Source organism: Mesocricetus auratus, unplaced genomic scaffold (assembly GCF_017639785.1).
Source record: "Mesocricetus auratus isolate SY011 unplaced genomic scaffold, BCM_Maur_2.0 Super-Scaffold_100676, whole genome shotgun sequence".
Classification (NCBI taxonomy): Eukaryota; Metazoa; Chordata; class Mammalia; order Rodentia; family Cricetidae; genus Mesocricetus; species Mesocricetus auratus.
In genome coordinates, this window is record NW_024429266.1 from 106,174,511 (window position 1) to 106,185,909 (window position 11,399).

The 11,399-nt window shown below is 56.1% G+C and overlaps 2 protein-coding genes across 9 annotated transcripts in view; one reads left to right on the forward strand and one right to left on the reverse strand.

Moving 5' to 3' along the window:
- Smarcd3 (SWI/SNF related, matrix associated, actin dependent regulator of chromatin, subfamily d, member 3) overlaps positions 1-5,083 on the forward strand; it is a 31,495-nt gene extending 26,412 nt beyond the window's left edge. For 4 of the 5 annotated variants that reach the window (XM_013126102.3, XM_040737114.1, XM_040737115.1 and 1 more), the window contains 11 exons: positions 711-753; positions 1,388-1,510; positions 1,626-1,784; positions 1,967-2,062; positions 2,222-2,323; positions 2,481-2,642; positions 3,669-3,766; positions 3,901-4,036; positions 4,318-4,440; positions 4,562-4,663; positions 4,892-5,083. In XM_013126102.3, coding sequence (XP_012981556.1) covers positions 711-753; positions 1,388-1,510; positions 1,626-1,784; positions 1,967-2,062; positions 2,222-2,323; positions 2,481-2,642; positions 3,669-3,766; positions 3,901-4,036; positions 4,318-4,440; positions 4,562-4,663; positions 4,892-4,945 — 1,198 coding nt within the window. In that variant the 3' untranslated portion in view covers positions 4,946-5,083. The remainder of the gene's footprint in view (positions 1-710; positions 754-1,387; positions 1,511-1,625; positions 1,785-1,966; positions 2,063-2,221; positions 2,324-2,480; positions 2,643-3,668; positions 3,767-3,900; positions 4,037-4,317; positions 4,441-4,561; positions 4,664-4,891) is intronic. The other variant, XM_005087232.4, reaches the window with a different exon arrangement.
- On the reverse strand, positions 3,274-10,569 carry Chpf2 (chondroitin polymerizing factor 2). Of its 4 annotated transcripts, none has more exons than XM_013126100.3 (6): positions 10,305-10,569; positions 9,035-9,399; positions 8,056-8,620; positions 7,236-7,418; positions 4,312-6,633; positions 3,274-4,054 (listed from the first exon to the last, which is right to left on the reverse strand). In XM_013126100.3, exons 2-5 carry the CDS (start codon positions 9,295-9,297, stop codon positions 5,332-5,334), a joined length of 2,313 nt encoding a protein of 770 aa, XP_012981554.1. In that variant the 5' UTR covers positions 9,298-9,399; positions 10,305-10,569; the 3' UTR covers positions 3,274-4,054; positions 4,312-5,331. The 4 variants fall into 4 exon arrangements, with proteins under 4 accessions (XP_012981554.1, XP_012981552.1, XP_012981553.1 ...); XM_013126098.3 differs by having other exon boundaries at positions 9,035-10,067; XM_013126099.3 differs by having other exon boundaries at positions 9,919-10,569.
- Between the last annotated feature and the right edge of the window lie 830 nt (positions 10,570-11,399).

Genomic DNA, 11,399 nt, shown 5'->3' on the forward strand with positions numbered 1-11,399 from the left:
CAAGGGTTTTCAGGGATGCTTTTGAAACTGAGAAGCATCCAAATTCCAGGTTCTATCTATTAGGTCCAGCCCCTTTGGTTCCAGTGTTGAGTCACACTCACACAGAACACTCGTGCACATTTTCAGGGTCCTTGTGAATGTGGTGTGTCCCTTGGTTGGCAAATGGTCCAAGACCACAAGCACCTGCCCTTAAACAGTCCCTTCCAAGCGTAGAGGGGCAGGAGTGCCAAGTGCCACCAGCGTCACACCACGACGGCTCCAGGGACCACGTGGAAGAGCCATCTCCCCTTCTTGGAGCTCAGGCTGTCTTGGGCATGCACCTCCTGCTTGGCAGAAGAGGGTCCTCAAACACTGTCTCCTCTCCACTTTCCTCCCCCTCCCAGCTTTTTGCAAACATGTCTGCTGTCATCTTTTGGCAACATGTCCTCTTTCACTAGTTCCTCCTAAGTCTGAATTTCCCTGGTCCTGAGGATGTATGTGGCGAGGTATAAGGTGTGTGTGTTGGGGTGGGGTCCCAGGCCAGAGAAAGGATCAGTCACCCTGCTTTCCAAGGGGAGTACATCATTGCTATAGCCCTCAGACGGGCAGACAAGCAGGCTGTGGGAACCCCAGCCAGGCGGGCGGAGATGTCGGGATAATTTAGCAGGTGGCCTCGTTACTCCCAGATCTGTCGCCATGGTAACCTGGTTTTTTCTTTTAAAAATGTACAGTGCCAAGAGGAGGAAGATGGCTGACAAAATCCTCCCTCAAAGGGTGAGTGCCTTTCACAGCAGCCCCCAGCCGGCCCCCACCCTCTGCTGCTCCGCCCTCCCCTCCTCCCTCAGGAGCGAGGGTGCTTTGGGCTCAGCATCATAAGCCACTCTCACTTTTTGTTTTAAAAGCTCATTAAGAAGTGGGGCTCCCTAGATGAGAGGGTAGGGCGGGACTGAGAGGAGCTGGAGGGAGGAGGTTAAGAGGGTTGAACGCCAGTGGTCCGGAGGCGGAAAGGCATGGGACAAAGAAGGGACAAGAGACTGCTAGGTAATGGGGAACAGAAGGTAGCGGGAAGTCCTGGCCATGGGAAAGGGCAGCAGGTGTGGCTCTTGAGGCAACCAACGCCACCTCCCAGCCATCTGAGGAAGGTGACAGGGTGAGGCTAGGCACTGCACCTGCTGGGTGATGAGACGCATGGATTTTCCTGGAGGGAGAAGCAATCTTTATCCACACACAATGAGGCTATATAATAGAGTCCTGGGGACAAGTCTTCTCTGCACCCTCAGAGTTCCATACCCTGGAATCAATCGGACAGCTCCCCTACATGTCCCTTGTGTCCTGTGATCGCAGAGCAGAGACGCGTCTTGCATGGCAAGACTGATAGAGCCCTGCTTCTGCTTTGTCCCTCCTCCAGATTCGGGAGCTGGTCCCCGAGTCCCAGGCCTACATGGACCTCCTAGCATTTGAGAGGAAGCTGGACCAAACCATCATGCGGAAGCGGGTGGACATCCAGGAGGCCCTGAAGAGGCCCATGAAGGTGCCTTAGTGTGGGACAGGAAGGGGGCTTTGAGTGCCCTGTCCAGGAGGAGGAAGCAGGATACCCCAGGTGAATGCTCACAGCCCCTGTCCTGTGCTACACTCTATTTCTACAGCAAAAGCGAAAGCTGCGCCTTTATATCTCCAATACCTTCAACCCTGCGAAGCCCGATGCTGAAGATTCTGATGGCAGCATTGCCTCCTGGGAGCTGCGGGTAGAGGGGAAGCTCTTGGATGATGTACGTCCTGGCCCAGGTCTCTCCAGGTGTCCTGGGGTGGGTATGGGCTGAGTCAAGGGCAGAACTAAATGTCTGTACTGGGAGTCGGGTAGTCAGCGCTGGCTGGGGTGGGTGGGCCTGGGGACAGTGTGGGTACAGAGGACTGCCTCTGAGCATACCACTTGCCTGCTGCCAACTTGGCCCGTTCTGTGTCCATGGTCCCTGTCACTTTCCCACAGCCCAGTAAGCAGAAGCGGAAGTTCTCTTCCTTCTTCAAGAGTTTGGTCATTGAGCTGGACAAAGACCTTTATGGCCCCGACAACCACCTCGTTGAGGTAAGAGACAGCTTCCCCCCCTTGAGTCGCCACCTTCCTGCCAACCCAAGACCCACCCCCCCCCAGAAGCTGCGGATCTGGAATGAGGACCATCCTCAAGCTCTAGGCCCCATCAATCCGGATGGGTCTGTGGGTGACCTAGCTCCTCCCCCTGGACAGTGGCACCGGACGCCCACAACACAGGAGACAGATGGGTTCCAAGTGAAGAGGCCAGGGGACTTAAGTGTGCGCTGCACCCTGCTCCTTATGCTGGACTATCAGGTGGGTTTCACCCCTCACCTGCAGACGCCACCCAAAGAGCCCTTTCTTCCTACCCACCTCCTCTGGGAGCGCACTGCCGAGGACCGTAAGCCCTGTGTCCCTGGGGTCCAGTACTTCCCCCCCCCCTGATCTAACTGTCCCGGTAAACTTTTCCCAGCCTCCCCAGTTCAAACTGGACCCCCGCTTAGCCCGGCTGCTGGGGTTGCACACGCAGAGCCGCTCCGCCATTGTCCAGGCGCTGTGGCAGTACGTGAAGACCAACCGGCTGCAGGACGCCCACGACAAGGAGTACATCAACGGGGACAAGTACTTCCAGCAGGTAACGGCGTCCTGCGCCCCAGGGCCTGGGGGCAGAAGCGCCTCTCAAAGACAGCCAGCTCTCTTGCTGAGTTCCTGGATGCCAGGATTGGTCAGGGTCATGGCCTTGGAGACCAGCGCAGGGTCTTACCCCATCTCTCCTGCAGCCTGTTTAGCTGCTCCTCAAGGGAAGCATATTTGGAACCCTCCTGGGGGGAACGGGCAACGGCATCCTGTGATGTAATCTTCTTGGTACTTGGAGTGGGGATCCCCGGGATCCCAGTCCTGGGTCCAGAATTGGGGTAATTTACTTTGCTATTCTTTCTGCCTCTGGTTCTGTGTCTGACATGAGGATTGGTGAAAGCTGTGCCATCACATGTATCTGGCAGCTAAGAAAAACCAGATTGTTGCAGAAATGATATGGCAAAATTCTACCGAAGTATTACTATTAATGTATTTTAAAATAAACACAGCAAGCCGGGCGGTGGTGGCGCACGCCTTTAATCCCAGCACTCGGGAGGCAGAGGCAGGCAGATCTCTGTGAGTTCGAGGCTGGGCTGGACCGACAGTCTCAAACAATACAGAGAAACCCTGTCTCGTAAAAACCAAAAAATAAAAAATAAATAAAATAAAATAAACACAGCAGATAAATCTGAGTAGAAATAGTAGTTGGAATTTATTGAGCACTTACCATATACCATTCCAAACACTTTTGTATTCTAATTCACCTCATCTGCATGACAACCATTGAAATGGGAATTGTTGCTATCCCCAATTCTAGAGATGGAGGCCCTGAGACCCAAGGTGTTAGGGAATTTGCTCACGGAATGTGGTAGAAGGGAGCCACAACCAGACATCCTTGGGGTCCTCGCTGGCCTCCCATTTGGTGTTTCTCCTCCCCTGGCCTGGTTCATTGCCACGCCCACCCAGTAACCTGACTTGCTCTCAGCTTCTTGTGGTCTCCAAAATGGAAGGATCCAAATTAGTTACTGTCTCTTCACACAACACACACAAGGATGACCCCCCCTTCTCAACAACCCTGCTTCAGATTTTTGACTGTCCCCGCCTGAAGTTCTCCGAGATTCCCCAGCGCCTCACAGCCCTGCTGCTGCCCCCTGACCCAATTGTCATCAACCATGTCATCAGGTGAGGTGGCCTCACTTCCTCCACAGAGGAAAGCCTTCCTGCTTTCTCCACCCGCTCCCTGTACCCACCCGTGCCCTAGCCCTGGGTTTCTATGGGGTATACCGTGGACATCGAGGGCTGGGCTTCTCTGGCAGCGTGGACCCGTCAGACCAGAAGAAGACGGCGTGCTATGACATTGACGTGGAGGTGGAGGAGCCACTAAAGGGGCAGATGAGCAGCTTTCTCCTGTCCACGGCCAACCAGCAGGAGATCGGCGCGCTCGACAGTAAGGTGCGCCTGAGCCCAGGGCTAGAGTGGGACATTAACCAAGAGAGAGGACAAAACACTCAGGCCACAGCAGGGCCTAGGGCATGAGGAATACACAGCTCTTTCCTGCTTTGAGAAACTGACCTCCCTCCAAGTTGGGCTCTGCCCACCCCTCCCCTCACTACTCAAAGCAAACAGGCTCTGGGGAGCTGCCCTCTGCAGGAGTCTCCCCACCCGCTTCTTCCTCTTGCTTTCCTCTCCCACATCACAGGGTCAGGTGGAAATAATTGTCTTTCTACCTGTAGATCCATGAGACGATTGAGTCCATAAACCAGCTCAAGATCCAGAGGGACTTCATGCTAAGTTTCTCCAGAGACCCAAAAGGCTACGTCCAAGACCTGCTCCGCTCTCAGAGCCGAGACCTCAAGGTGAAGAGAGGGCTCAGGGAGCATTGACACCAAGACACGCACGTGGGGAGGGAAAGATGGCCATGCAACTCGGGCACTGAGGTACTGGGGAACTCAGGACAGACCCCATGCTCCCTCCCAGGTGATGACAGATGTGGCTGCTAACCCTGAAGAGGAACGTCGGGCTGAGTTCTACCACCAGCCCTGGTCCCAGGAGGCCGTCAGCCGCTACTTCTACTGTAAGGTAATTAATGGAGGTCCTTGCACATGAGGCTTCCCTCTCCTCCAATCCTAGAGAACCCTTGCTTCTCACCCTCCAACAGTCTTTGCTGCTGCCTATGCTTATCACCTGCCCACCACCCTACATCCCCATGCAGCAGCCTCGGGCTCCCACACTCCTCCAGGGAAGGGATGGCCCTGGTCACTCACCAGGATCACTGTAACCCCGCCCTTGCTCACACTTCCTCTAAAGATCCAGCAGCGCAGGCAGGAGCTGGAGCAATCACTGGTCGTGCGCAACACCTAGGAGCCCGTGAGCAAACATCACTGTGGACCAGCCAGCCACGCTGTCCAGCACAGGCCCTGGGCTCTGGCCTCCCTCCCCTGCTGCTGTGGGGTTGCAGGCAGAGTGGGGAGGACTGGATTAAAGGTCACTCATCAGACAGCCGCCTTGTGGTCATTGGGGACTGGAAAGGGAGGGAGGGAAAGAGGGGAAGGCAGCAGAACCCTGCAGACAAACTCCACCACCCTCCCACAGATTATTCTTCTTACCCCTCGCCCTAGACCTAAAAACAGTTTGGCAGAAGATACTTTTAATAGCATTCTCTGATTTTAAAAAAACACAGTGACAAGCCCTCCATCTGTCCGTCACCTTGCACTTGCTGGGGCTATGGCAGGCACAGGGGCGGGGAGCTAAGTGCTGTTGGCCTGCTCCTGTTCAAACAGAGCCATGGCCAGCTGGGTACGGCCTCCCAGCCCCTCCAGATTACTGAGGCGACAGCGGTGGTACAGTTCCTCGCTGAGCCGGGGGCTACAGTCCCGCAGGGAGAACTTCTGCACCAGCCCTGGCTCTACGGCTCGAAAGAGGTGGAGCCCTGAGAACCGGAGGAAAACATCCATCACCTCCAGCCCCTCCAGGGCTTCCTCCTCTTCCTGGCCCGCCAGTTCCCCAGCCAGCCGGGCGCGGGCGGCCAGGTAGTCAGCATTGTAGAAGCAGCCCTCTGCAGATGCCTGCCGGTCAAATCTGCCCCCGACCGGAGCACCCCGAGAGGGGTCCACGCCAGGGGATGGGGGGTCGGGGCCGGCCCCAGGGACCCCTGGGGGGGATCTCTGTGGTGACAGAACAGGGTTGAACTCTTGAAAGTGGACCGGGAAGAAGGCCTGCCAGCCAGAGATGGCATTCATACGGCAGCGGTTGAGGACTTCCGACCCAGGTCTTGTCCACACCGTGGTGAGGAAGAAGAGTGTGTCCACAGGGTGTTTCTTGGAGATGACATCCATGAGTCGCACCTGGGAAGGGGCCTCTGCTCGCACAGCAAGCCAGGCCAGCCTTGCCCCAGGGTACCGTCGTTCTAACTCAGCTGCTGCAGCTTTCACCCCAAGAAACGGGTCAGGGCCCCCGCGGCCTTCTCGCGGCCCATATACCAATAGCAGGGTGAGCAAGGCATGTTCTCGTGGCTCCAGAACACTGGCAGCAAAGGCCTCAAGAAAAGCCAGGGCGGCGGGAGCTTCAGCCACAAGGAGCGGCAGCACCAGCTGCACCCGGGTAGCCTCTGTGACATAGGGCATAGGCAGGATTTCCACCCTGCTCAGTGGCCGCAGCAGGCTGACTCTGCGGGCTAGGGAGCGCCGGTGCCCTCGCTGAGTCACAGCTTCCAGAAGCAAGTCCAGGGTGTACTCCATGCCCCTGGCAGGGTCAAAGCGCCGGTAGCCATTGAGCAGCCGCTGCTTCTGGAAGCGCAGGCGGGGCTGATAGCGCCGATTGAGCTGCTCCAGAGCAGTGTCCACCGCATCGCCTACGTCTGCCCTGTTTGCCCCTTGCAGCGGGCATTTGGGAGCCCCGTCTGTACAAGCGAAAGTGTGCTGCTCTGTGAAGTAGTCCCAGCCAAGCACCTCGAAGCGAGAGTGTGGAATGAAAGGGGCTGGGAGCCCAACAGGCCAGCTCAGTCCTGCCTCCCCTTCAGGAGTTAGCACTGTCAGGTTCCGGATCTGAGCCTGGGTGAGAGGGAATGGACCCAACATTAGTGCTGGTTTTAAGATCCCACCCAACTCCAGATGCCCAGGCTCTGAGGCTCCAACAGCAGAGTCCTGGCTAAACACCTAGCCCTTTGCACACATCCCATGAGTCTCCATCTAAAATGGGGAGGAGCACCACAGCTGCTGCCCCGAGGGTCTGTGCGTGGCAGAGACATGGATCTCAAAACACAGAGCTCAACATGCTTTTACTGCCACGCCCATAGGACTCCCACCCTCTTCATGATGAGACCTTTGCTCCTAGCTGTACCCCACCTCTGGAGACCCCACTACAGAACTCCCCTCTCTTCTACCTTTTGGACCTTTTAGGACAATTCTAGCAGCTTGGGACTTGGTGGGTTGCTGTCTCAGAGGAGAGGCGTACTGGAGGGGTGTTTAAGCGAGTTTACCTAAACATTTGGTGGCCCTTGAGTCAGCCCAGAGATCACTTTAAAATGTCCTGGACCCTGTGGTGGTTTTAAGTTTAGGAAGTTAGCTTCTTTCTACCCTCCTAGCCTTCCCCCTGTAAGCCTGACTCCTCCCGCTCCCTGTATGCTTCAGCCACGGGCCCAGGCACAGCTCACCTGAAGTTGCTCTATCTCGCTGTAAGCCTGTTCCAACTCCAGAGCGCTGAAGCGTTTGTGGAGTCGGTACATGAGGGCACCCTCGGAGACAGGGTGAACGGTGAAGGCACTCAGGAAAGCGGAGCTCCCCTCCTTCTCAGGGTCCCTATTCTTGGCCAGTTCGAAGGAGCGATACTGCTGGCCCTAGAGGGACCAATGAGACAATGCTGCACACATACATAGGCTGTTACCCCCGAAGCTCCCTCAGCGTGCACACCTATCACTGCTGCTGCTTTAGAGGACAGCAGTGCAGCTGCTCCCCAGCCTCCATTCCTACCTCCAATGCCCACATTTTGGAAATGAGAAAGCAAAGAGGCAACTAAGGACAATCTCTTCCCCCAAGGACACCACTGTTCAGTGAGAATACAGTCTTAGAAGACCCTCCCAGCAGGCTGGTGTTGAAGGTGGCCTGCCTCTGGGGTACTCCACCTTCTGTAGTAGAACAGAGCTACTCTCTGGGGTAGGAGAGGGACCTCTGGGCTTTCCACTTTGGGGGTGGCCAACTCTAGGACATTTTCACATTATCCTCAACTGTGACATGCACTGGATGTGGAACGTGGGGAGGGAGGTGGTGAGTTCGGACACCTTTCTGGCTTTAGGGGTCCCTAAGGATACGCACTTTTGATGGCCCCAGTGCTGTAAGGTGAGGAAGGGAGAGCTGAAGGGGCAGGCTGGCATCTGGGAAGGACACAAGGATGGTCTCGAGCATTCAGTTTGGACAGCAATCATTCAGTCACTGCCAACCTTTGGGGGACTGGGACTGCCTTGAAGGGGCTGTCACCTGGTGCTGCGAGACACAGCCGATGCCCAGAGTGTCGATGAGGCAGCGGCCAAGCCATTCATCAGGCCGGGCGCTGAGAATGTCCCCTCGGCAGCCATCCAGATGTGGCCGCAAGCGCAGCAGGAGACTCCGTGACAGCAGGTAGCCAAAGCCCCCATGGCAGTACCGGGCCTGCTCGCCTGCACCAATGAATTCCTCTGCACGGCCCAAGTACAGGTCTTGGTTGATGCTAAGGTGGCCAGCAAGGGCTGCCAGCCGGGGGGCCTGCACATACGTGTCATCCTGCATGATGAAGAACCAGTCATAGTCAGCCCCAAAGTGCGTGTGAAGGTGGCGCAGGGTCTCTGACATGAGCCAGGCAGGCCGCTCGTCTCCATGAGACACCACCTGCATCCCTGCAGGAGCCCGAGCCCCTCGCTGCCCTGTGAAGTAGAGTAATCGAGGGAAGTGATGTGCCGCTGTACGGTTAACAGCGACAGCCAGGGTGGACAGCGTGGCACGGGAAGTCAGGACAGCTACCAGCAGGCGCTCACGAGAGCCCAGCTCTGTCTGGATGTACCGAGTCCTGCGGAGAGGTCAGAAGATAAGGGGTCAGCTCCTGAGCCCTTAGGGAAGCGTTTGCCAGCTTGCCCAGCACGCATATCTGGGACTGGGAAAGGGGACAGAATTCCTTTTTCGTCCCCACTAACTAGCTTCTAGTGTGAGAGCCCACCGAGCAGGTGATGTTGGACTACCAACGGGTGGGGGCAGGGTCTTCTCAGGTCTATTCAGTGGGTTAGGGCAGCTACAGCTCTGTTCAAGAGCAGTGAACATCAACAGCAACGGGTGAGACTCTCAGGCTTGGGCAGGGATGAAGCAGGAGCAAACTCAGATGTAAAGAAGCGCTCGGAGAGCAGCACTGAGTAGGGATGCGAGCACAGCAGCAAACAGCTCGAGAATGAGGATCTGTGCACCCCGACTGTGCACACATCGCCCTCACCTGAGCACCTTCTTGTGGGGCTTGTTAGGATCCCTGTAGTAGGGGACAATCCTGGGTTTGAAGTCTTCATCACTTTGATCCAATCCAGTTTTGGAGTCTGGATTCTGTGGCCCTCCTGGCTTCCCCACAGCCTCTACACAGGGCTCTTCTCCCTCACCCTGGATCCAGGAAATGCTCAGAAGGCTCAGGCTGCATCCCAGAGACAGCCCCAGGATGAGGGGGAGCGCTGGTCGCAGCAGAGCCAACAGGGAGCTCAGTCGCATGGTGGCAGGCCCTGACACGGAGTGCCCCGGGGCACAGTCTCAAGGATCAATAGGTTGACAGGCACCAAGCCAGCAGTAGCCACACAGCTTTAACCTGGGAACCTGAGGTAAATGAGGTCAGCAACAGAGAAAGGAGCAAAGTGTGCGGGCTTCCAAGTCCTGAATCCCCCACAAAGTCTTCCCAACTCCCTATGCCTAGTCTTCAGTGGCCATGGTGCTGATACCTCTCAACAAAATACTACTGCCTATGTGAACAACTCCACACACTACTGGGATTGCAGTCTGTGGTCCAGTAGAAAGAGGAAAGAACGTGCAATACTGTCAAATCCAACCCAAAAAGGGTTACATCCATCTGAAGCATGGGCCTAATCCAGAAGTCAGCAGCACCTGATGAAGCAGAGTTAGGGAAAAGCACATGCACCATCCAAACAACAGCCCCACCTCAGCCACCCTGTCCTGTCCTGCAGGTCCACCATGTCTGCTCAGGCCCAAGAAGGGACTCCTGACCTACCGCTGCAGGTTAGCACTAGAGACGGGTCAGAGCCTCCTTCCACCCCGCTCCTGAGTGTCATAGAAACCCAGGTTCTATTAACTCCCTCCTTGTCAAATAAGATTACTAACCATGCATGGTGCACACCCATCTGCCCACCCAAATGAAGTGGACAGACACAGTGACTCAGCACAGCTGGCCTCTCAGAGGAGCGCAATGGCTGACGGAGCCATTTTGCAGGTCATCCCACCCGGTCTTGCAAGAAGTGCTGTTCACCTTCCTAAGAGCAGCAAGACACAAATTATAGGCACTCTTGTTGTATCCAGAGGTTACCAAATAGAGCAACCCGGGAGACAGCTGCAGTGAGGGGGACGCTGGGGTCTGGGCAGGCCAGCAGAGGCTCGCTTGAGCCAGCCAGTGCCCTACTAGGTCCCTTGGCAACCACAGCCCCGTGCCTCGGAAGAAGCCCCAAAGCGAATCCTAGCCGGTCGTCTGGAGTCAGAAATGAATCGCCTACGTCTTGCGACTGCGGAGGAGGCCCGGTGTCCAGCTGGCTTGCTCTGCGAGGCCCGGCGGCGGCGGGAAGGAGGTCGCGGCAGAGAGCCGGACCAAGTGGGTGCTCAGGCCGATCAGGCCGACAGGGACACCAGAGCCCCACGGCAGACCGGGGTTGCCTCGCTGGTGACGAGACCAAGAGCCCACCCCGTTGCGGGCCGAGGAGCTCCGCTCTGCTGCCGCTGCCACCTCACAGCCTAGCCCTCTCCCTGGGCTTCCTCTTCCGCTGCCTGTCAGTCACCCGTCTCTATGGTGACCACATCCGTCCCCTCGCTCCCGCCTCCCGCTCTCTATGGTTGCTGTTGCACCGCTCGATTTGGAGGCTGTGTCTCCAAACACCAAGGCAAGTGAATCCCGACTGCACCTGAGTTGTTGCCTTACTTCTGCTCAACCTTGCTAGCTCTAAAGAAAGTTGCCCCGGGCTAGCCTCAGATTCATTCTGTAGCTCTAAGACGGTGAGAATTGCTGTAGACAGGCCGTAGACAGAAACATAATACGGTAAGTCTCAAGGCCGAGAAGTACAGAATGAAGAACCAGTCAGATGACTCACCGTGTGACTGCCGACCTGAGTTCCATGCATGGTGAAAGAAAGAGAACTGACTATCAAGTTGCCCTCTGACACCCACACGATTGTGCTTTGTTGAGGGTGCACGCGCGCATGCGGGCGTCTGTGAACACACATGCACACGCACACACCCCTACCTATTAAATATACAATTAAGTGGAAAAACAAGGCAGGAAGAATTTAATTAGGTTGTGATACAGACGTGCTGAGATCCCAAGTTTCAGCAAGATTTATCCAGACATAAAGCAGAGTTCTCCGGCAAGGAGAACACAGGAAGGCTCTGAGAGCCAGGAGATTGACCAAGGCCAGGGCAAGCTGGAGCCAAGTGCTGTGACACAGCCCAAGGTGAGCCTGCAGGAAAAGATGGCAGCAGGCTCCCAAGGACAGCGCCATACCCAGAGGGCAGGTTGGAAATGTACCGGGGCAATTTTGCTGTCAAATGATACTGAGGTATGTGTGTATGTGTGATGTTTTTGTACATTGTAAGAAGGT